At 33.8% G+C, this 26,457-nt stretch overlaps 1 protein-coding gene and 1 long non-coding RNA gene across 4 annotated transcripts in view; one reads left to right on the top strand and one right to left on the bottom strand.

Moving 5' to 3' along the window:
* The window catches only part of LOC148946890 (uncharacterized), a 39,901-nt gene extending 27,609 nt beyond the window's left edge, over positions 1–12,292 (bottom strand). The window contains exon 1 of the long non-coding RNA XR_016142406.1: positions 12,255–12,292. This is a non-coding gene — a long non-coding RNA (uncharacterized LOC148946890). The remainder of the gene's footprint in view (positions 1–12,254) is intronic.
* Ca-beta (Calcium channel protein beta subunit) overlaps positions 1–26,457 on the top strand; it is a 295,614-nt gene that overhangs the window by 88,308 nt on the left and 180,849 nt on the right. Inside the window, exon 1 of one of the 3 annotated variants that reach the window (XM_089096700.1) lies at positions 21,183–21,322. The exons of the other annotated variants lie outside the window; for them this stretch is intronic. Coding sequence (XP_088952826.1) covers positions 21,248–21,322 — 75 coding nt within the window. The 5' untranslated portion in view covers positions 21,183–21,247. Of the gene's footprint in view, positions 1–21,182; positions 21,323–26,457 lie in introns of those variants that run through there. 3 annotated transcript variants of the gene reach the window in all.

The raw sequence follows: 26,457 nt of genomic DNA, 5'->3' as shown, positions 1-26,457 counted from the left end.
TCTCGGGGTTGAAGCACTCTGTGTAAAAGGTAATGTACCTACAGATAAAGTTTTAATTCAAAAGTGTGACCCTAGGATTCCACTTTTCAATTTAGAAGAAGTTAAGTGTCCTAAATTTGAAGGGGTTTATCATCGTCCTGAAGACGAGGTCAGGTTCTTCGCGCACTGGATACCTAAGGTCATACCTGATCGTGATAAATGCATTAGACATGGTAAAACCTATTCCATATCATGGGACCATCGTTTCTGGATGTTTAAGAGTGAACGTGTGTATGACTATGTGTCATAATATAATTTTGTATTAATATTCTACATAGTATTATTTCATTAAAAATATATTATGCATTACATTGTTATGTTTTCATTATTTTTAGAGTAAGCTAGCATATCAACAGTTTAGAATGTATGTAAAAACTTCGGATATCTTAGAAAAGGAATTTGCATACATCTATTGTCAGACGCATGAGGTAACATTGACAAAATCTCGGTATCAGAATGAATAAATTCTTTATCAACATCCGTTATTCGATATGTCATTATGTCATTATGAAAAAATTTTAAGTAAGTAAGTAAGTAAGAAACAAACTCTTTCTTGAATTCACCTCTTGGATACACAAAGAAGATATTTCATTCAAGAAAATATGAAAATATTTGTAAGTAAGTAACACACTCTTTCTTGAAGTCACCCCTTGGATAAACAATACAAATACTTTATTCAAGAAATTATGAAAAAATCGCAAGTAAGTAACAAACTCTTTCTTGAATTCCCCATTTGGATGCACAATACAGAAATTTAATTCAAGAAATTATGGTTACGAGGTTACGTGCGCGCACGTAACCTCGTCTAAATTAACCTTAAAAAATGAAATAAATCTATGACGACTTTGCATATTTTATTCAACATAACCGACAATTGATGCAGAAAAAGCATAGTTTGTTACTTACTTACTTAAATTTTTTTTCCATAATTTCTTGAATTAAATTTCTGTATTGTGTATCCAAATGGGGAATTCAAGAAAGAGTTTGTTACTTACTTGCGATTTTTTCATAATTTCTTGAATAAAGTATCTGTATTGTTTATCCAAGGGGTGACTTCAAGAAAGAGTGTGTTACTTACTTAAAAATATTTTCATATTTTCTTGAATGAAATATCTTCTTTGTGTATCCAAGAGGTGAATTCAAGAAAGAGTTTGTTACTTACTTACTTACCTACTTACAATTTTTTCATAATGACATAATGACACATCCAACAACGGATGTTGATAAAGAATTTATTCATTCTGATACCTAGATTTTGTCAATGTTACCTCCTGTGTCTGACAATAGATGTATGCAAATTCCTTTTCTCAAATCTCCGATGTTTTAATATACATTCTAAACTGTTGATATGCTAGCTTACTCTAAAAATAATGAAAATATAACAATGTAATGCATAATATATTTTTAATGAAATAATGCTATGTAGAATATTAATACAAAATTATATTATGACACATAGTCATACACACGTTCACTCTTAAACATCCAGAAACAATGGTCCGATGATATGGAATAGTTTTTACCATGTCTAATGCATTTATCACGATCAGGTATGACCTTAGGTATCCAGTGCGTGAAGAACCTGATCTCCTCTTCTAGACGATGATAAACCCTTTCAAATTTAGGACACTTAAATTCTTCTAGATTGAAAAGTTGAATCCTAGGGTCACACTTTTGAATTAAAACTTTATCTGTTGGTACATTACCCTTTACATAGAGTGCTTCAACCCCGAAAAAGCTGCAAATTTCACTGACTTCCTCCTGGACACTTCTCAGTTCCTGACCACTATTATTAATTGGTGTAATCACCCTATCGTAGAATCCCAGTCTGTTTATACGATGTAATATAGTACTCCACAAGCTTTTATCATACTCATACATGTTGTAGTTCACTATCCAATGATAACAGTCGATTTCTCCAAGTTCCATTGACAATAATAAAAATGTACATTCAAATATAACACCACAAGATGATTTTTTCAAACCGATAAATTATGTGTCATAGAGTCCTATTATCTTGGAAGGTATTAATGTAATTGTTAAGAAGAGAAATACATCATCAAACTATTATACCTTCGCTCAAGGTCGAATGGAGTTATGGCTAAGGGGGATGACTCCTAAAACCATCTTAATTCATTTTGGGGAGGAGTCATAAAATCATTAGAATTCATTGCGGGGACGAGTCATAGAACTCTCGGTATCTCTTGCATGCAAATGAAGTCTGGAAATTACATTTTTTTTTTATAATTTCTGTATTGTGTATCCAAGAGGTGAATTCAACAAAGATATTTTGTCATTTTAAGATATGTACAAAAGAAAAAGATAAAAAATAAATAAAGTTATATAATTTCGAAGTTTAAAAAAAATAGTTTGTCTTATGAAAAAAAAATAATTGAATTAGAACCATCAGTCCTCATCATTATGAGTATCCAAAACTAGACTTAAGTTTCACATTTGAACTAGAGAATTGTATTTTCCATAATTTTCTTACAAGAAACTAGAGTTTACGGTCAAAAAACCATTATTAGCTCAGATAATAAGGCAGTAGTTTTATTTTTCGATCCAAAAATATACTTAAGTTTCACATTTGAACCAGAGAATTTTATTTTCCATAATTTTCTTACAAAAAACTAGAGTTTACGGTCCAAAACCCTTAATAGCTCAGATTTTACGGAAATAGTGTGTCTGACAATAGATGTACGCAAATTCATTTTCTTACATCTCTGATGTTTTAATGGACATTCTAAACGCTTGATATGCTAGCTTACTCTAAAAAATAATGAAAACATAAAATGTAATATTTTTAATGAAATAATGCTATGTAGATTATTAATACAAAAATATATTATGATACATTATTAATATCAATGATTAACTTTGGACATTTTGAATCTGTTCCATAAAATAGTTCACCATGTTCTCTCTTGATAATGGAGTTATTGTCTTCTCTTAGTTCGTAATCAGTAGAATAATCATTATTCCATTTTGAATCATACACAATTTTTACTGGTGTCTCATGAACAGGCTCAATATGCTTTTAACAGTCTCTATTTTCTGTCCATTTTTAAGTTTTAATGTTGCTCCTTACTTTCAGTTGAAGAAACGATATTCCAATTCTTGCATTTCCCAAAAGAAATTCAAAATGAACTTTGAAAAATTAAGAGAATGTAACTGTGACAAGGTAAAGCACAACAAAACACCACTGAAATATTCCAACTCTTGCATTTCAATGAAAGAAATTCAAAATGAACTATTAAAATCAACAGAATGTAACTGTGACAAGGTAAAGCACAACAAAACACTACTGAAATATTCCAACTCTTGCATTTCACGACAGAAATTCAAAATGAACTTAAAAAAATCAAGAGAATATAACTGTGACAATGTAAACCACAAAAAGCCACTGCTGAAATATTCCAAATCTTTTATTTCACGACAGACATTCAAAATGAACTTCGAAAAATCAAGAGAATTTAGCTGTGACAAGGTAAACTACGATAAGACACTACTGAAATATTCCAATTCTTGCATTTCACGAAAGAAATTCAAAATGAACTTTAAAAAATTAAGAGAATGTAACTGTGACAAGGTAAAGCACAACAAATCACTACTGAAATATTCCAATTCTTGCATTTCAATGAAAGAAATCCAAAATGAACTTTGAAAAATCATGAGAATGTAGCCGTGACAAGGTAAACCACGACAAGACACTACTGAAATATTCCAATTCTTGCATTTCACGAAAGAAATTCAAAATTAACTTTTAAAAATTAAGAGAATGTAACTGTGACAATATAAATCACAACAAAACACTACTGGAATATTACAACTCTTTCATTAAAATTAAATAAATTAAAAATTAACTATTAAAATCAATATAATGTAACTGTGACAAGGTAAAGCACAACAAAACACTACTGAAATATTCCAACTATTGCATTTCAAGAAAGAAATTCAAAATGAACTTCGAAAAATCAAGAGAATGTAACTGTGACAAGGTAAAGCACAACAAGTCACTTCTCAAATATTCCAACTCTTGCATTTCACGACAGAAATTCAAAATGAACTTTGAAAAATCATGAAAATGTAGCTGTGACAAGGTAAACCACGACAAGACACTACTGAAATATTCCAATTCTTGCATTTCACGAAAGAAATTCAAAATTAACTTTGATAAATTAAGATAATGTATATGTTACTATGTAAAGCAAAAAAAAACACTACTTAAATATTCCAACTCTTGCATTTCAATGAAAGAAATTCAAAATGAACTATGAAAATCAAGAGAATGTAACTGTGACAAGGTAAAGCACCGCAAAACACTACTGAAATAATCCAACTCTTGCATTTCACGACAGAAATTCAAAACGAACTTCGAAAAATCAAGAGAATGTAACTGTGACAAGGTAAAGCTTAACAAGTCACTACTGAAATATTCCAACTCTTGCATTTCAACGAAAGAAATCCAAAATGAACTTTGAAAAATCATGAGAATGTAGCTGTGACAAGATAAACCACGACAAGATGCTACTGAAATATTCCAATTCTTGCATTTTGTGAAAGAAATTCAAAATGAACTTGGAAAAATTAAGAGAATGTAACTGTGACAAGGAAAAGCACAACAAAACACTACTGAAATATTCCAACTCTTGCATTTCAATGAAAGAAATTCAAAATGAACTATGAAAATCAACAGAATGCAACTGTGACAAGGTAAAGCACAACAAAACACTACTGAAATATTCCAACTCTTGCATTTTACGACAGAAATTCAAAATGAACTTCGAAAATTAAGAGAATGTAACTGTGACAAGGTAAAGCACAACAAGTCAGTACTGAAATATTCCAACTCTTGCATTTCACGACAGAAATTCAAAATGAACTTTGAAAAATCAAGAGAATGTAACTGTGGCAAGATAAAGCACAACAAGTCACTACTGAAATATGCCAACTCTTGCATTTCAATGAAAGAAATCCAAAATTAACTTTGAAAAATCATGAGAATGTAGCTGGGACAAGGTAAACCACGACAAGACACTACTGAAATATTCCAATTCTTGCATTTCACGAAAGAAATTCAAAATGAACTTTGAAAAATTAAGAGAATGTAAATATGACAAGGTAAAGCACAACAAAACACTACTGAAATATTCCAACTCTTGCATTTCAATGAAAGAAATTCAAAATGAACTATGAAAATCAACAGAATGTAACTGTGACAAGGTAAAGCACAAAAAAACACTACTGAAATATTCCAACTCTTGCATTTCAAGGAAAGAAATCCAAAATGAACTCAAGAGAATGTAACTGTGACAAGGTAAACCACGACAAAACACTACTCCAAAATTGACTCCCCCTCCTCTGCCCTCAGAAATGGAGGAAGGAGGGGCCTCTGAGCCTTGCCCTTTAGTCAGATCACTCTATTGTTCGTTTCTGAACATTTTTTACTTTCAAGCCAAGATTGATCCCCCCTCCCTTGCCGGCCCATATGGGGGAAGACAGGGTCGCTGAGCCTTCCCCTGGAGGCCGATCCTATATATTGTCGATTGTGTGAATTTTTGATTGTCCCACCAAAATTGACCCCCCTCCCCAGCCCTAAGAAATGGGGGAACGAAGGGTCTCTGAGCCTTCCCCTTGAGGCAGATCCCATTTATTATCGATTCTGAGCATTTTTGGTTTTCCCTCCAAAATTGAGCCCCCCCTCTCCTGCCCTCAGAAATGGGGGAACGAAGGGAACGTTAAACTATTTTAAATTGACAAGACTGTCCAAACATCACATGTGTATTATACAGTACACAATCACCCCATCTCCCCCAAAACACTTTTCAGCCATTTCTTGTTAAATTTTTTTATTTCTAAACTATTTTAAATTGACAACACATTGAAGTATTTGCAAATGCTAAACTCTTTTCTTTTTTTTCTTTACCTTAATAGGATCAATTTCGCAAATCGTTCACTCCAATTCGTAAATCTCATAAACCCTTTTTAAATGTACCAGTTTTTTAAGAATGTGCACGTGAACTCATGATGTAGATTCATTGTGCAATTCTTATCAAAAACAGAAAAAAACCTGTCTGCTTAAATTATAGTATTATTACGACAATGCTCCCAAAAACATGTTTGACTACTTTATATCATACCAGTTTGTTTGTAAGAATGTACACGTGAACTCATGACGTACATTCATTGTGCAATTGACAACAAAAACAGAAAAAAACCTGTTTGACCACATTATATTATTACGACCAAACTCTCAAAACATGCTTGACCACATTATACCGTGCCAAGTTTAAAAAACCTTGTCTTTAGTTTCATAACATGCATTATAGTGTGCCAACTTTTAAAATATTCACGCGTGAGTTTAATGACACAACCATGGGTTTTTCTTGCGCAATTCAATGTATTTTTTCATGTATTTTTAGTATCTATTATTACGATACTACTAACTTGTCTCCTATGTACAACATTTTCCCCCTTGATGGCTTCGTATGGAAGGGATAGCAACTTCAGAGGATTCTTATTCGTCCGGCATTAAAAGCTTTAGTCACCCTTTAAAAGTTCTTCTCCCTCTCATGCCTTTTTTTGCCTTCAGAGGCTCCGAGAATCCCATGGAATCAAAGAAAATGTTTTGAATGGCCATTTTGGTAAGAATAGTCGAAAGGTCAATATGCTAGACCTAGGTACAAGAAGTCTAAATTATACAAATCACTCACTGTTCACAGAAGATTTTGAAAAGAAAAGGGCGGGCATAGTCGGTCATGGCTGTAACGTTGGCTTGAAACTTTCAATGTTCTTTCCCTGGGAAAAAAAATAAAATTTTTGTGGTGGAGGTAGACCCTGGAAAGACCAAAAAACCTCTTGTCCCTGATCGGTTTGAAACTTATAACGGTAATTCTTTTGGCCAAGGTGACTCTAATGCTCAAAATAGTTGTTTGTTGGGAAAACGAGCCCTCCCCCCTCCAAAAATAAGACAGAAAATGGGGAAGAAGTTTTTTCTGATTGGCTTGACAATTTTAATCGCAACTCCCTGGGCAAAAACGTTCCCAAATAGGGACCAGAAAATTTTATTTTTGTTCAGCACAAACAAAAAGGCGGTACTGGACTTGGAGTGTTTTCATCAGCTTGCATCAAAAGACAGAAGATTGCTGACGTCGAAAAATGAGCCAACAAATTCTGTGCCTCCAATCAGAATGAAAATTATATCCTCAAGCTCCTGGGCAATTGAATCCCAATGCAGACAAAGAAAAAAAAAAACTGAAACTGATTTGTGGTGCCAAAATTGGGCCCAGCATTTTTTCGTCTCTTATTTGTTTGAAACCTACGAAAATGTAGAGGAGAGTAGGGTAAGGAGGCCTCAAGGAAGACAAAAAACTCCGAAAAACTTCTGATTACTGTATATTTATCTTTGATACTCGATAATGGTCCAAAAACTTGTTTTCTCTGATTGGCTCAAATGGCTAGGCTTTAGAACGGGCCAAGAGAACTTTAATAAAAGGAAAATGTCTGGAAAATGTGATTGTATCATTTTATAACCCAAGAAAATCCAAAAAACTCACCTAACACTGTAGCCTTTAGATGGAATGTGGGCAGGCAGTCCCATTTTGTTTGTGGTAATTTCTGTTTTTTTTAAGCTTGCCTTTATCATTCATATCAGAACCTGCTTGCTTTGAGTTTCATTTATTGTCTCGCAATAATCAATGTTCGTTTTAAGTTGGAATTATTAGATAACTTTATTTCTACTTTTACTCTTTACGCATCTTTGAAGCACTTGTTTTGGAAATGTTTCCGGTAATTACGTGTTATAGCGACCATACCAAAGAAGTGAATTACTATTAATCCTGATTAAAGATACCAAAATGTGATGAGGATATAATAGGCTACTTAGGTAACAAAATTATGGAAAATACATCAAGGAATTATGGAAAGCAGGCTACCCAGAACGCATTATATTAAATACCTAACCTTACCTAACTTAACCACCTCTGTATATTAAGTATTTAATTAAAATACACCTGCATAGACTTGTTTATCTTGCTCAGGCTAAGCTGATTGTCTCCGAGTAGACAAAGAAAACCGGTTTCATATAGATCAAGAACAAAATGTGGTCGCTGTAACATGTAAGTACCACGTTTCCTTTAATTAAAGCTTTTCAGAGAAAGTAAAGAGCAAATTTAAAGCAAAATAAGGATCTGTAAATAAATTTTCTAATCAGTTGAATTATATTTCAACCATCAACTTATCTTTTCACAATTCAAGCAATCAGTGACCTTTGCGCATTTAACAAGAGTTACAAATACCTTTTTTTCCTTACCAGACAATTAGTTTTTTTTTTCGCATGCTTCGTCCGTGGGCGTCACTTTAAAAATTCGTTAATAAAATCAATCACGAAACAACACGGGTTGGGATCAGGTATTTTCAAACCCCTTGAATCAGATTGGATCGAATAATAGCATTGCTAACTAAATTTACAATTTAAGACCGAAAATATCTTCTACCTGACTATAGACAAGAAAAGGCATATTTATATTTATGAATGCCTCTCATAATAGTATCATCGAATATACGGGGGGTTTCTGTCAGAAAATTACTAGCACGAAAAAAAGAGAGAAAAAAAGCATTTCTGGATGGCACCAGGGGAGGGTTAAAGCAACAAATGAACAAAGGGTCGATCAATTTAAAGCAAAACGGATGTGAAGTTGCTAAAAACTAAATGTTTCAACGATGGAAATCAGCAGGCACATAGATAGAGAGAGGTCCTTTCGACCTGGACTTGGGAGTTAAAAGACACAGTGGCGTCATTTCAAAGAAATATTGGGGAGAGGGGGTTAAAATATATTTTTAAAAATATAGGAGGGGGCGTATTTTTCTCAGTTTCTTCCATGAAAATACAAAAAATAAGGTACATTTCAAAATCTAGCAGAGACTAAAAATCTTGAGGGCAAATGCCTTCCCCCCTTTGCTCCCAATCCAATAGTTGATAATGTATAAATTTTTATGATATGCTGAGTCCAAGATCCCAGAGGGGTCCTTAGCACCTGAGCCCCCTTTCCCCAAACCTAGTCTATGCAGACATGTTGCTATTTTCTCAAATCAAGAATATTTACGGAACTATTTTTGAGAGTGTAAAAGATCACCCACAGGGAGGGGCTTTAGTCCTCCCTTGGAAAACCAAACTAACCAAATGTACGACATTTTGAATGATTTCGAAGAATAAAACACTTTTCTGGCGAAAAAAGAAACATTTTATCAAGTTTCCGCATAATCCAAGGAACATTTTTGAGGGCCTGCTCCCCCCTTTCTACAAAAAAAAAAATTGCAAGCGGACTTGACTTACATTCAGTAACTAGCACCCACGTTTCTTTAATGCATACTGAGACTAATATTAGAAAGGTGGACATGCTATACCTTGCTGAAATAAGAATCACGATAGAATTAGTATTTTTATCGTTTTAGGGACCTAAGTGAAGTTGCAGGGTCTTATCTCGGCTTTCACCCTATTTGTGTCGAAACGTCTTACGTCCTACCTCGCAGAATTTTACATGAAATTATTAAAAGCTATATCTTTCTATTACTTGACAGTCCTGTGAATGAGGATTAGCATAAGTATACCCATGTACAAAGAATAGAACCTTCTGGCCCATACCCCTTCGTCTGAAAAAGAATCTCAAGATGTTGAACAATAAGTAAGGATGGAATAAGATTTTCGAAGTCGAGTAAATATAAGGTTGAGATTGCTAGGGCACGTTGTGCGGATGAAGGATGACAGATTGCCGAAGATTGTCCTTTTTGGTCAACCGTCTAGGGCTAAACGGAAAGCTAGCCGTCCTGGTCTAGGGTGGGAGGATGTCATAAAGAAAGATTTAAAAGAAATGTGAACTTCCTGGGAGGGTTTAAAGAGGGAGGCTTTAAATAGATTGGGATGGAGGAGGACCGTGCGTAGCTGTGTTGGCCTCAGGCGGCTTGGTGCTGCGGTGATTTGTTAGTAGTAGTAGTAATACATTTCCAGAATAAGGACTAACGATTACTGGCAATAACCTTCAAAAAAGAATTCTTGGACATTTCACTAGTTTTTCATGTTGGTAGGGCGAGATCGACGGTTTGTAGCATAAAATGAGTTTGTTTTTTGTATCTTCTGATTAGTGGGAAGGAAAGTGCTATTCTCCTTTATCAAGTTTTATATTTTCCACGAAATTGGAGGTTTCATCATACACTTCGTAGCAACGAACTGTGTGTAAAGAACGGACCCTTGACGGTAGAAACCGAAACTTCAAATAAAGTACTTCTACTACTACTACTACTACTATTACTATTACTACTGCTACTACTACTACTTACAGATCACTGCAGCACCAAGCCACCCGAGGCCAGCACAACTACACACGCTCCTCCTCCATTCAAAACCTCCCTCTTCATACCCTCCATAGAAGTTCCCGTTTCCCTCGAATCTTTCATTACGACATCCTCCCACCCCATTCGGGGATAACCTACTTTTCACTTGGCACTAGAGGGCTGGTCGACAAGGGCAATCTTTGGCAATCTGTCATACTACATCCGCAGAACTTGTCCTAGTTATCTCATCCTTTCTCTTATTACAGCCCTGTAAATCGGGATTGAACCAGATCTTTCGGGCAGCTTACAGTTTGAGATACGGTCAGTCAGTTGGGTACCCAAAACATTCAGTAGGCAATTTCTCTGGAAAAGATCTAGCAGAAAAAAAAAATACAAATGAATGTGCATTGTCAGTTTAATGCACATATACTGATATTTATTAATCAAAAATGTTAATAATTTTTGATTTGTTAAAATTATAAAAGTAGAAACATTTATAATTTTCCAGTAAAGTGCAAATTTTGTTCTGGCCTTGGGAAGGCATATGGGTTTTAAGCCCTACTCATCTTAATTTCTGCTCGTTTTGAGTTTGACTCGGTTATTTATTGTAATTTCCGTTCGTTTCGGGTTTCATTTATTTATCGATGCTGATTTGTGGTAGTTTCACGCTTGGGAGATTATTTGATTTTATTTTTGCTCATTTTTGGTTAATGGAGTTCTTTACTTTTCTTTGAAAAACTTATTTTGTGGGAAAAGTTTTTTTTTAATTAATAATTAGTAAAGACGATGGGTGCAGTGAAGATGTTCAAAGTAACATAGCCAATGTCCAGGATGTTTTATCACGGTTGAAAAAAGTTTAGCAGAGTAGGAAGATAAGTCTGCAAACCAAAATTAGAATATTGAGCGCTTCTGTGATGCAGTACAGTACAATTTTATGGGTAATTTAAAATACAAGTAGAGCGTCCAATTTTCTATCTATTGAGCCTTTTTTCGATATTCTAGAACCAATAGTTCAATAAGATAATCCTTAACTAAAGCAATGTCTGTTATAAAGTTTAATAAGCATAAAATTTGATGTAATTATTCATTTTAATTTCTGTTCATTTTGGGTTTCATTTATTCCTTGACATTAATTTCTGTCCGTCTTAAATTCAATTATTATAGGATTGTTTTTCCGCTCGTCACCCGTTTTAATATGGCTCTGCTTTTCATTGAAAAATTTCTTTTTCCGAAATTTTTTTATTGTAATTTTTGTTCGTATTTATTTTATATGGTCTTAATGTTGGTTAATGTTAGGAATTTTCGCAAAGTTGTTTTGCTTAAGTGGTTTTCCTAATACTTAGACGTGAATAAGTTATAATTCCCATCGGGACTTAAAGTGCGAAAATGTTTAAGTGGAGCTACTTCCCCACCACAAAACTGGACATCTTCTACTCCTTCCCCTGCTTTCTCCTGTACAACCTGAAAGTTTTAACTCCTACTCCAAGCTGTTCCCAAAATATTGCATATGTGGTAATTCGATAAACTCGATGCACATAGTGTCATTTGGTTTAAACGTCAAGTTCTCCATCTTCAGCAGCCCGAAAAATGTCCACCAACTGGCAACCCTGCTTGTCATTTACATTTGTAATTGAAAAGAAAGGTATGAAATCCTTTTCACTCGAACACTTAATCATAAAATACTTTTGCCCAAAAATACACAGAGTCGAAATAACTATAAGTAGAAGATATGTAGTGAGCCATATATAAGATAAGACTCTACCTTTTCCATTTACGGTATTTGTCATTGTGTCAGTAATACCGCCACAAATGCACAGTCTACATACACTTTGAAAAGTCCATTGTTTATACAAATGAAAGATGTGACATATAGTAATCTATCTTACCTTAAAGAGACTATAGTGGCTGATATAGAAGGAATCAGTCAAGTCATCCCTGTCGGGTTTACGTGGATCAACTGCTGGAAAATTATTCTTTACTAAATGACGGTTGGGCATAAAATTGAAGTATTTCGATTCAAATACGCCCAAACGATTCTATCTACTTATGTGTTGAGACGCTGATTAGGTTGATGATTTAGCAAATATTCAACTATGAATGAACCATAATTGAGCTGTGGGTTTTGTGAATTATAAACCAAACGTTTGATCAAGTTCAATTTGTTAGTCATTACGTGATTGTTATGGTCACATTCCTTTACTATAAAAGAAAGAAAATAACATAAAGAATAAGTATGACTACATTAAACGGCCTTTCTGGTTTATTTCTGGCATTCTACATTAAACCGCATTTCTGCCTTGTTTCAGCAAATATAGATTCCAGATTTTCATTTTGTGAGATAGCCCTACTGCCCTAAGGGGGTAATTTGAATATTATACAATTTGTATGGGCTAAAGGTAAGTATTACTAGGTTCCACACCCATTTCAAGCTTGTTTAGTGAGGACTCAACCCCCATAATTCAAGGACAGTTCTGGTTCCCAAAATTCCAAACTTGCGTATATTTGAACTAATCAAAATGTTGTACTTTAGCCTACTTCATTTAAACGGGAAGCACAAAAGAGGACTAGAGCCACGGAGATAAAACGGAACGGGCCGTGACCCAGGGGGTCTCCCGGCCAACTCTAATTTAGTCTTTTATTTTTATTTTACAGCCTTACCCATGGTTCAAATCCAAATCTCCTTTTTTCTGGTTTTGTAGAAGATTCCCCCTAGATTCCTCCACGAAGCCACCCCAATCCCTACGAATTACAGTTACCCATGTATGCATGCATTTTGCAATCACTTAAAGCTAGTCAACCATATCTTAGACAAACAGGCTTTTATAGGAGTCCTTCTTGCGTACATCTTTAAAGTTTTGTATTAGACACATAAGGTAAAGAGATACGTTATCCTAAACTAGGTCACGTGAAGAAAAGGAATCTATCGGTTCCGTCCCCTTCCCTGGAATGCCGGGATATTTACGACTTTCCAATAACTTCTTATATTTTTCATACAATTCACCTATTTTTTGCGTTTTCTAAAATTTGTGACCTCCTGTAATAAATTTGTTCGTACATGCTTTCACCAATCTTGTATGTTAAATGGATGATCTTTGATTCCTAATATTAGCTCAAGTCTCCTCGCTAAGTGGTTCAAGGGGTTAGGCCGGTTCCTCCCCGAAAATTTTCCCCCTGAAAAATTCCTCCCCCGCGGTTTTATATTTATTAGTATTTATTTTTATGTTTTTACTTCTTTTTTTCGTGTTTCGGTGGGGTTGGGGGTTGAGTTGTCGTAGCAGGGTAAGACAAAGGTAAGAGAGAACAATTTGGAAATACGATAATCGAGATGAAATTAGTCTCAACCGTGGAAGGATGCCCTATGACCAAAGTGCACATAGATACAGGTTGGAACTAAGAAGTGCGGTTAATTATTTCCTTTGGATTTGGTCTGGAACCGTTTCCTATAGTAAATGATACCAGTTCACACCCTTGTGATCGAAAACGCGTCCACTAGGCCTACATAAGAAGATTTTTCCCTCTGAAATACTCATAACTGTTTTTTTTTGTTTTCTTAGTTTAAATAACTTGTAGTCAAACTCCAAGTCACAACCAAGTAAATCTAAAATGGACAGAACTCCTTGTTTCAAATAAGTAAGCAATTTATTTGTGCCAACCTTTATCTTACCCTGTCATGGTAACTCAATCCATAAAAACACAAAAAAAATACTATAGGATATTCTATACCTATATTTTATATTACAGGCAAAATGTTCAAAATCCCCATCTTTTCTTCATTATTTTTTTGTCTTATTTTCCCTTTGATCAATTTTACAAGCGGTCGAGATTTCTGGGGGTATTTTGGGAGAAAATTGTGTGTGAAGGGAGTTATTTGGGAAGAGATATTCCGCCAGGAGGGAGAGAATTGTCCACGGGGAAAGTTTTTCGGATGGGGATTGTGGCTGGAATGTTCTGAGGGTTTATACGCTTACAGTTTGATTGTCAGTAACTGAGCAGAAATAAAGCTGTCCGACTGCTTCCATTTCCAGATGTTGGTTATTTTTAAATTAGTGAGAGAGGAGAGTAATCTATGAAGATTTATTTTAATAGTTTCCAATTTCCATGACTAAAAATTTGCCAAGATTCTGATAAAAAAAAGGGAATAAATACATTCTTCAAGCTCTCCTTGCTTAAATTCAGCACTTTTAAAGTGTTTAATTTATAGGTTTTGTAGAAAGCATCTATTCTCATTATCAAATATGGTCTCAAAGGACAAAAGGACTCCTACCGCGTTTTTGTGTACGAGCCGTGCCTGGCTTGCTGTGAAACATATGGGTCCAGTCGCTTTTAATTTTAGCTTATTCTCCGCAATCTATTAAAACATTTCTTAGATGGTGCTTTAGTCTCAATCATGACTTACTGTTTTCATTTTTTACGACTTAGTACAATAGATTATGGGTTACGATCCAATGAATTATGGGCTTAGAATGTACAGGTAGTAGCACAGTATTAAACACTGAAACCACCAACATTTTCGTCGAAATGTACTAATTTCATTTGTTTTGTTTTTTTATATAAATAAACGCTTAGACATTATACCTTGTTAAGGACTAAAGATGGCATTACAGTGAGATTTTTGAAAAATTATTTGAGTAACAGGCAAAGCCCAAATTCAAGGGTGTGAAATTACAAAACGGGGTGATGAATATTTATTTGTTCCACTGATGTAATAAAAGTTGCTAGTCAAAAGTATCACGATACTTCCTATAGCCAATCATCCCCAAGGTTAGTGTTAATGCGGTTTCAGCGTTTATGCCACCGTTTTGACACTATTCTTTCATAAGGTTGTCAAAACCAACTGAGCACCTTTTGAGAAATCCCACACGACTTGGGAGATGCTAAAAATCAGAGAAAAAGCTGGCTAATGTTCTACCACTTCTCTGATTCTTGAACCTCAAATTCAGAGTTGACATAGTCCTATACTGACGAGCACAGCAAAAATGCGGGTTAACAACTCCAGCATTAAGCCATTTAATGCCAACACATAGAGAAACCCTCCTGCCCCGAACATCCCTGTTTGAATATTGTGCTTTAGCCATCTCTCAAGATATACCCCAGGACTTAAAATTATTTTACACCGCACTCCAGTCCAAGCTCGGACGTCCTAAATTTCTGTCACCCTCTTGGCTAGGGCGAGCGTCTTTGGCCATTAGAAGGATGTAGCTGCATACCTGTCTAGTAAAAAGCCTGTCCAGTTTTTTCAGCAAATCTAAAATGAAAAAAAGGGTATTGCCCTTCCTCCTCACTTACGCTTTTGGCTGCTTAAGCAGGAACACAGTACGACTTACTAAGGTCAATGAGGCGAGAGAAATCACTTTTCACATGAAACGCAAGGTCGTTATACAGTCGACCATACTTCGAAACTGACGCAGATATTGGCATTATAGATGTGTTTGCACCTCATGCTCAATAAGTGTCGTAAATGTTTATTTTTGTCTGTATGCTGGTTCAAATGATATATACAGAAAACCAGAAAAAAATACAAATATTTTGGCCAAGATCTTCAGTCAGTTTTCTTCAGTGCAAAATGGAAAAAAACAATACGAAATAGAATCAAATATGCAAAACAAAAGAAAATGACGAATCTAAAAAAAGACAGGCAGTCAAAATGAATGGAGATGAACATCCATTTTTTAGTGTATTTTGTCGAAGGCACTTGTGCGAGTTAATTTCTTGCTTTGTTTAAAATTATCCGAATCCCCATAAGGTTACAAGATAATCAACGCAAATGAGTTTTTGAAATAAATTTAAAATGAGTACGAGGATTTAGGATCAGCAAGAGCGTTTTCACAAACGAAAATGTTTTCTAGCATCCCTATTGAGGTGACTTTTTGTGAATATGTCCCTTCACTTCCCTGAATTCTTGCATAATACCTCGACTGAGAGGAATTATGATTGTGCCATCAAAAGAGATCAAAGGATTCAAGTTCTCATGAACGTGCTAAGCTAAAGTCGAATCGTTCTGACTTATGTCCTAATTTCATAGCGTCACCAATAGAAGATTTGTGCTCGTGTACCCTCTCTTGTAACTACTGGCGGTCCTTAGAATACGAAAACAATCTATTTGTACTGAGGACGGCTGAGCAGAGGTCTACGTCAAAATATTTGCACTAGTTTCTAGATTCAACTGCCTGAAGGTTTATTTTTGTTATTTGTTCTTTATTCTGCTTATTAAATTGATGGGAATATTGCTAACTCTCAGGGATATTAAAAGTGTTAATAAATAATATTGCTAGTAAATTTTCTTAAGGACCAACTATCGCCAAAAATTTAAATAACAAAGCTGTAACTTACAAGTAAAAAATAGAACGTTAATTGTTTTGAAGTTTTTCAAAGAAAATCTAGGAGCTATGTTAAGCCAAAGATGATCAGAAATGAAGTTATAAAATTTTTAAGCATAAAACGGCCATAAATCACTATCAATAACTTATTGAAATTAGAACGGATAAAAATTACAATATATAACCAACTTAAACTTAAAACGAGAAGAAACTACCACAAAGAGAAGAGCTAATGTCCCTTTTGCTTTAGAGCTTTAAGATTAGGGATGACTCCCTCCCCCGCACCTTTTAAAGACCTAGTCTCTGCTTGGATTCAGTCAGCTTTGTTAGTCTTATGCAAGGTTTGATCGTAAAAATTAAAGTTAGGTCAGTTTAGGCTAGGTTAAATTAGGTTATGGATCTTAGAAATTGGTTAAGAACCTAACCTAGCCTGTCACCATCTAACCTTACATAAAACTGACAAAGCTGACTAAATCCAAGGAGAAAAAAGGAATTTTCGACATTCATCGATGAATGTCGACATTCTCCAATTTCGGTTTTTCACGGTAATATATGTAAATATAAATATATATACATATATATATATATATATATATATATATATATATATATATATATATATATATATATATATATATATATATATATATATATATATATATATATATATATATATATATATATATATATATATATATATATATATATATATATATATATATATATATATATATATATATATATATATATATATATATATATATATATATATATATATATATATATATATATATATATATATATATATATATTACCGTTAAAAACTGAAATTGGTGAATGTCGACATTAGTCCATGAATGTCCAAAATTTTAGGTTTTTTTTCACAATTATGGCTCGTAACGAATTTTCTCAAACTAGTGACATATATAGATCGATTTTTGGGAAAGAAAATCCCAGGAAGCCAATTTTCCAAAAAGATATGGAGCCGTTTTCGAGAATAAAAAAAAACGAAAACAGCTCCATATTTTTTTGGGAAAATTGGTATCTTGGGATATTCTCGCATAAAAAAACGAACTAGATAGGTCAAAAGTCTGAGAAAATTTGTCAAGAGCCTTAATTTTCGTTTTTGCAAATGACGTCATGTGATAAGTTAGTACATCATATAAGAATTTCTTATGACATCATATATGGCATCATATAAACATTTTCTTATATGATGTTATGCATTGCACAAATAAGATTGGTGAGTTTCTAATGCGACAGTTATTTATAAAATTAGTTAAAACGCTTTTTCCACAAAATTAGTTTAAAAAAAAGTAAAGTACTCCATTAAACCAAAAATGCACAAAAATAGAATCAAATAATCTACCAAGCGTACAACTACCCCAAATAAGTATCAATAAATAGATGAAACCCAAAACGAACAGAAATTAAAATAAATAACAGAGTCAAACTCAAAACGAGCAAAAATTAATATGAGTAGGGTGCAAAATCCCTATGCTTTCTGAAAGCCAGACTATAATTTGTACTTTACTGGAAAACTTCATATGAATTTAATGAAAAAAATGTGCATTGTCAGTTTAATATACATATGTTGATATTCATTCCTTAAAATCTTAATTAATTTTTTATTTCTTAAAGTTATAAAAGTGAAAACATTTAAAAGAATCTTTTTCAGTAAAGTACAAATTATATTCTGGCTTTTACAGAGCATAGGGGTTTTGAACCCTACCCATATTTATTTCTGCTCGTTTTCAATTTGACTCCGTTTTTTATTTTAATTTCTGTTTGTTTTGGGTTTCATTTATTTATTGATGTTGATCTGTGGTAGTTGCATGCTTGGTCGAATATTTGATTCTTTTTTTATACATTCTGGGTTGAATGGATTACTTTACTTTTTTTTAAAACTTATTTTGTGCAAAAAGTGTTTTGACTAATCATCTTATATGTTATTTATGTAATATTATTTTTCGAAGTTTTTACGACAATTCCTTCGATACGAAGTGCCCAGGTCTAAAAAAAAAAAAAAAAAAATACAATATGTCGTTGCAGTTACTATAAATGATGATTCATTGGAACCAACACCTGAGCTCGCCTTTTGAAAGCAAGAATGTCGTAACCGCACTTTTAAAACTCTGAGAAAAACGCAATTGAAAAAAACAGTTTTTGAAGAGGTAAACGTATAGTAGATAGAAAAACGAATGAAACACCAAATTAAAGCTGCTAGTAAGGGAAACCTCTTGGTAGAATTTTGGTCCTGTTGGATTACTAGGCCAAATTGTCGAACAAAAAACGGATACGACAGTTTAGTCTGCCCTTTTTTGCTGCTAAAGTAGTTACGAATAAAGTGCAGAGAGCGCTGGGTTCCTTTTCCATTTTGTTACGACAATATTTCATCAATATTTTCTGAGGAATAGCCAAGGCTTATCTTAAGTGTCAGGCGGAGCATCTCTACCTTTCTGCACTACTTTGGTCGTTTAAACTGAATTTAATACATAGTGATTATAAAACAACTTCAGAAATTTCGACTACTCAGTAAAAAAGTGACTTATTGGGTCTCTAATGACTGCCTTTCCCCTTTCTCAAATTTTTAATGGGAGGAGGGGGTTCCAGCTTCTTCTTCTGGGATCGCTCTATATACTGCGTGGGTGGATGGTTGTTGTCTTGATTCATGCTTGCAAAAACACACCTGTAGTACTCAACATTTAGAGAAGACATAAACCTGTAAGCCGATTGCACTTCTTTGATTTTTCCAATGGGAATAACAGGTTTGAAGTCCAAAAGCTTTGAGACAACAAGAAACTCAACCACTTCTGTGAAAGAAGTGTCTTTCCTTGCCGCAAGTTTACCCTCTATAGCAATGTTTATTTCAGAAACTGATTGGTCAGAAAATGGCAGTTTGTAACTGACTCTTTGAGTGGCCTTGTTTAAACTGAAATTGCTTAACTTTGGAAAATGGACCGTTAGCTTGTTTATAGGTCTTAAAGGCCGGCTGAAAATCCAGCACTTTGTTCGTTTCTTGAAAAAAGTGCACGAACAAACTTTGTTCATTTCATGAACAAACTTTGTTCATTTGATGTCGTAACTGACCGGAGGTTAATTCTCCGGTCAGTTACGACAATCTTCACTTTCACAAAAGTGAAAAATATTCACTTACAATAAAGTTGAATTTTTGATTTACTCAGCCGGGAGGCATTGTACAACCAAACGAACTACATCATTAGAAAGCTCGTAAAAAATAACTCTGGTAGGGTCCGTAACTCAATTTTGACTAGGGGTGTTAGTTACGACATTCTTGCTTTCACAAGGCGAGCTATCAAACGTGATAAGATGTGAAATTCGACAACCTGGACCAACAGTTACGACAACACCAATTCGGACAGCTAAAGCAAAGGCCATTGCTAAATTGTCTGAAGCAATCAAAATCCAAAAACTTATATATACATATATGTATATATATATATATATATATATATATATATATATATATATATATATATATATATATATATATATATATATATATATATATATATATATATATATATATATATATATATATATATATATATATATATATATATATATATATATATATATATATATATATATATATATATATATATATATATATATATATATATATATATATATATATATATATATATATATATATATATATATATATATATATATATATATATATATATATATATATATATATATATATATATATATATATATATATATATATATACATATATATATACAACTTACCTGGGGAAAATACGAATTTTTTCTTAAAGTTGTGACCTATTTAGATCGTCAATGTGCCAGTTTTAAGAAAAATACTATGTAGCTGATTTTGAGGCCGGGCCCCGGCATGGCTACGCGGCAGGCTTGTTTACATGGATTCTCATTGTAAGCTATGCTATTCACAGTATTCTTTTTTACTATCAATGTCTCGGTTGATAGTTGGTACCGATGACCTATAGTACGCATCGATATTAAAATCAAATCGCGTCTACCACCAGAAAATACAGTGTATTGACAATTAACAAAATTATAGGCTTTCTTCAATGTGTCGAAGCATGTTTAATACAATCAATTTATGCTTTACGCAGGGGATGGTCATTCGGGCCAATACCCTTTAAAATTTCATTATTTTTACATATTTAATGTTTTGCCATCTTCCCCTCCTTTAAATAATTGCCAATTAATGGGCACGAGTCAATTCGTATACTTACTTTTATTTAGTAATTTGATGTAGGTTAAGCCTATAAGTACGTAGAGATTTAATATAATTTTAATTGCCATCTTCCGGTTGTATTTACAGAATACAACCACTGCTCACGGAAACAGAAGTGGTTCACTCATTGATCGCCATTCACATGCCAGTAATTCTGTAAGGCTTTGGACGCTCCGATATTTTTAGATTTTTTTTGGCTTCTAGACTCAGAAGACACCTATTGAATATTTCGAATAGTGGTGTTTATACTTGAATTTTGTGTTTGCTTATCTTAATGCGTTTCCCGACGTTGTCGTAATTATCGTAAACGGATATGAACTCAGGAAAAAAAAATGGGACAAGACGGGATCCATATAAGCCTTTGGGACAAAGAAGGCATAAAAGAAAGGTAATGAAAGCCTATCTGAATTCATATTTTACGAGCGGATTAGCCATGACGCATACTCATTATCTACACTGACAGCAATAAACTAATTTTTGCTATTTCAATCAGGCTTAAGAGTTTCTTACATAAAACTTTGTAGTTTTGCAAGTCGTAGCATCCCGCTTCCTAGGGCTATAAAGAGAGAAAGGTTGAGATGGCTAGGGCACGTCCTGTGACAGATTGCCGAAGATTGTCCTTTTCGGCCAACCGTCTAGGGATAAACGGAAAGCAGGTCGTCTGCGGTTGGGGTGGGAGGATGTCATAAAGAAAGATTTAAAGAAAATGGGAACTTCCTTAGAGGGGGTAAAGAGGGAGGCTTTGAATAGATTGGGATGGAGGAGGAGTGTATTTAGCTGTGATGGCCTCAGGAGGCTTGGTGCTGCGATGAGTTGTTAATAGTAGTAGTAGCAACCGGCCAGGGAAAAATTTAAATCATACATAGAAATAGTTAGTTCATTGTGTAATGCAGAAATCAGATACGATAACAAAACAGAAATATGCTAGTCGATTCACTGTTCAATGTTCTTTACCAAATATAATAATCGTGAACGTCGGGATTGTGTCGCAGCCACCCAACCCCTGATGCCTGGATATAGACCTAGGCTATACACAAAAGTGGTGATTTTCTCTTTTGAAATTGGCATTATGAACCAAGGAGGATTTCTAGATAGCTGACATAATTTTTTCTTACCTTTTTTAGAGGGATAGAGACATTAAAAATGCAGAGAAAAGACACCATAATATATTTGAAGCTAGAGCATTAAAATAGTTATTGTCTACATATATACCTGCACACAAGCTGAGTAGAAGAAACATCAAATCAACAATCAATTCAAAGACTCTAATCTCAGCAAATAAAAAAGCTTGAAAAAAAAACACAAATGTGCAAGGTCAGATGGTTGTACCTACAATTACGCTTTAAGAAGCAAGGGCTTCTTTTGGAGAAATCTGTTGGCCTCTTTAAACCTCAGGTCTGGGAATGCGCCTCAATAAGATTTTTAGCATTATGGTTGATTCAGAATTTAAGGAAAAAGACAACCTTCTTAATGTACGAAAGGATTCCTTTAGCGCTTTTCCAATGGGGTGAAATGTTAGGAATGCCACCTTTTCTTCAATTCGTCTTTCAAGTGTCAAGGACATCAAAATAAACATTTTTGTTCCCTATACCCATCTTAGGTCTAGATCCATTTTCTAAATTTTATCTTCTGGTTGTTTCAAAATTATGAAATTTCAGGACAGTACAAAATTTTCGTCAGCGTTTCAGTATTGAACCGAAAAACAACCAAGCAAAATTAGTTATGTCAGATTTAACAAAGCTTTGTTGATGAGTAAGATTCATTTTTTTGTTTCTAGAAAGCAAGCTGGTTATATTCAGCTGTAAAATAACAAGAGATTGAACTACTTCAGGTGCTAGATTCTTTCTAGAGGAATTGTTGAAAGACAGTTATAAAGACCCGTCAAACAGTAAGCTGTACAAAAATGTGGTTCCATCCCACTTTCTAGGTCTATAATAAGGAAAAGGTTCAGATGGTTGAAACACGCTTTACAGATGAAAAATGATAAATTACCAAAGATTGTACATTTAGGGAATCCAGCTGGCGCCAAGTGAAAAAAAAACAAAAAAAAAAAACAGGACCTCCCCGCATTAATTTTTATAGGTAATTAAGAAGGATTAATTGAAACAGGACATTTTTTGGGAAGAAGAAAAGCTGAGTGAAGAAGGAGATTAGTTGGCAATGTTGGCGTCTGATGGATTGGTGTCAATGAGTTGTCAGCAGGGTTGCTACCTGTAGTGCGAAAGTGGTATTTTATAACTATTTAAATATGTGTAACACTGTTGCACCTGCTCAGGGTTGCTAAAATAGAGCTAAAATTATAGCAACGAAAATCGCTGTGTAGCGAGTAAATTCGGGCAATTGAAGCACTTCAGGAAATGACCATGGTGGCAACCCTGGTTATCAGATGTATTATGAGTATGGTCATTGCACACAAGTATGCCTAAAAAGTATCCCTGTTTGGGGTAAAAGTCATTTTAAAAAGAAAACAAATAATAATAATATTTGTTAAAAAAAAAATTTTCCATACTCCATAAATTGCCCGGATATACTCTGAGTTACCATTTTTCGTCTTATTATGTTTAAAGATCCCTAGCTCTTGGCTCTAAGCACTGGACTTATCTATGACAATGAGCATGATAATGAGATGCTTTAACTAGCCAGTTTAGTCTGTGTTTTTCCTAGCTACATTAGTCCAAAACTTCAGCATCATGACTCATCTGTAATTTCGGAAAAGACGATCGAATAGATAAAAGAAACAGTCGCAATGCGTCTTTCTTTAAAGTGCTCCAAAGCTAAATTAACTTTCCTGAAATGTTATTTCTTTAAAGAAAAATTTATCATAGTCAACACAATAGTGCTAAGTTAGAAAACTGTGAAATGGCTCTCAATTATTTACTGTCAGCAGAGCCTGTCGGCCCTTAGGGCCGGAAAAAGGGCGATTGGGCCCCACATTTGACAAGACCCCGCACTGCCATCAAAATGAACAATTGATTTTCGAAATTGGGAAATGTTCTTAACCGTTCCAGTAAGCGTTGCTTCTGGAGAGAGATCATTTTCCGGCTAAAATCAATAAGAAAAATTACCTGATATCAACAATAATCAGGATAGACTAAATAGTTAAGCAATTATGTTAATTAAAAGTAGGACACAAGGAAAATAGATTGAAAAACCGTTTAGAAGCATTTGCAGAATAAAAAATTAGAAATATGTACATTCGTGTTCCCATATTCGGTGATGTAAATTTCAAAAGGCATTTTCGTAATATTCAGGGGACACAAATGTAAATTAAGGTAAGCGTAAAATGAGCACAAAAAAAGAAGAAAAGAGGACAAAACCGTAAGCTCAAAATGAACAGACTGGACTATCAAATGATAAAAAATCCAGATAACAACTTGAGAAATGTAAAAGTACGACGGATGATAATGAACAACCTAGACCATCAAAAGTGACAAGACCAATCCAAGCAGCTAAGGCAAAAGGCACTGAAAATATCCCAAGCAATGATAAACGAAAATAAAGATCAAGTAGATATGTAGTTAGAACATTAGTGAAACCGAAAATTAGAACAAGTCAAAAACGAAATTGAAGAGCATAAAAGATAAGTGGCAGTGAGAATCACAACAACACAAAAGCGAAAGTGAAGAACAAACAAAATATGCGGTTACAAGACATATGCCAATGAGGATCAGAACGAATCAAAATGGAAATGAATAGCAGAGAAATGCATGGTAAGAAGATATACGACCGCGAAAACAAATAAATTTGCAATTAGAAGATAATCCGCAGCGAGAATTACAAGCAACAGTAGGAATAAAAACTTGTCAAAAATTAAATGGAAGAACAAAGAATTGTATGGCTAGCAGACAAACTAAAGTGAGCATTGGAAAGTGTCAAAATGGCACTGAAGAACAAAGAACTGTGCTGTAGAAGGACAGCAAGCATCAGAACGAGTCAAAAATAGAAGTGCATAAGAAAAAAGTATCATGTTAGAAGAACAGCACCATCACAATCTTCGATTCTAACTAACTGTGGCGTAAAACCCAGTAAAAACCTAAAAAGATGGCTTAAACTACGTAAGTGTTATTTACAAGTCATTGCTGCCCTTCAGTTCTCTATGTATTTACTTTAGAGCCCTCCATTATCCCACAGTAAAAGCGGCCAAAAAAGATGAATTACTTGGGGACTCCTGCCTGCTTGGTCGAATTGCATTCCTGCATTAACAATTTCCATGTGAATCTGTTATATCACTTGCTCTCTAAAGAGTTCGACCAACAAAAGCAAAGCTGGAACTCCTAGTTTGCTTCAACTTTATTCAACTTGACCGACGAGCGAACCATAAATAGTCATAATGTTTTAAGCCTCAAAACAACTGGTCAAATTTATCATAAAATCAATTTAGTGGTACATCCATCACATACCCCTGAAGGGAATTTTGAACCATATTCATATGGCCAAATGTACTTTTTAGACCCAAATGGAGATGTTATAGAACACCTTTCATATCTTTTAAATTATCAGGTCCGTCTTAACCCAACAGATATCTTTGAAAAAATATTGTGAGACACAAACAGCTTTATATATATATATATATATATATATATATATATATATATATATATATATATATATATATATATATATATATATAAATATATATATATATATAATATATATATATACATATATATATATATATATATATACATATATATATATATATATATATATATATATATATATATATATATATATATATATATATATATATATATATATATATATATATATATATATATATATATATATATATATACATATATATATATTTGATCAATAAAATCTGAAAACGCAGCATTTGCGTCATCTGAGCCATAAACCGAACTCCAATCATGGTCACCAATTAACTGACGTAGAACTTTACTATCAATCCATGTATATCACTTATTTGAATTATCCATTGTTGAATCTTGATGTTGTTTATTACTATTATTTAAATTTAAAACAACACTCACCGGAAAATGATCTGACATATCAGACAAAATTACTGACGATTTTTCAGCATCAAATAAAACAGGAGAGAAAAATATATTATCTAATAATGTAGCTGTGTTAGCTGTAACTCTTGACGGTAGAGAAATACTTGGAAGAAAATGAGAACACAACATCATAGTTAAAAACTCCTTATTATTTCCAACATCGAGATTCAAAAGATCAAAATTAAAATCACTCGAAATAATAAGCGGTTTTTTCAACGCTTCCAGATTTTTCAACAGCGGTTCAAAAACTTCAAAAAATCTTTTTGGGTTACCCGACGGAGATCGATAAAGAGACCCGAAAATAAATGGATTACAGCCCAAAGGTACAACTTCAACAAAAATAGTCTCACATAACCCTTCATCAAATACAGACAAATCACTGAGAATACTAAAGACCAGTCATCACGAATATACAGCATCTGACCTCCTCTCGCATTCTGACACCTTGTACGCGAAATACACTTCATTCCGTGCAGATCTAACATTGTAAGGGGTGTATTAGCAG

The sequence above is a fragment of the Artemia sp. Qi Xiang Cuo genome, chromosome 11 (assembly GCF_049724085.1).
Source record: "Artemia sp. Qi Xiang Cuo chromosome 11, ASM4972408v1, whole genome shotgun sequence".
NCBI lineage: Eukaryota > Metazoa > Arthropoda > Branchiopoda > Anostraca > Artemiidae > Artemia > Artemia sp. Qi Xiang Cuo.
Note: the sequence above shows the minus strand (reverse complement) of the source record. Positions and strands in the feature narration are given on the sequence as shown.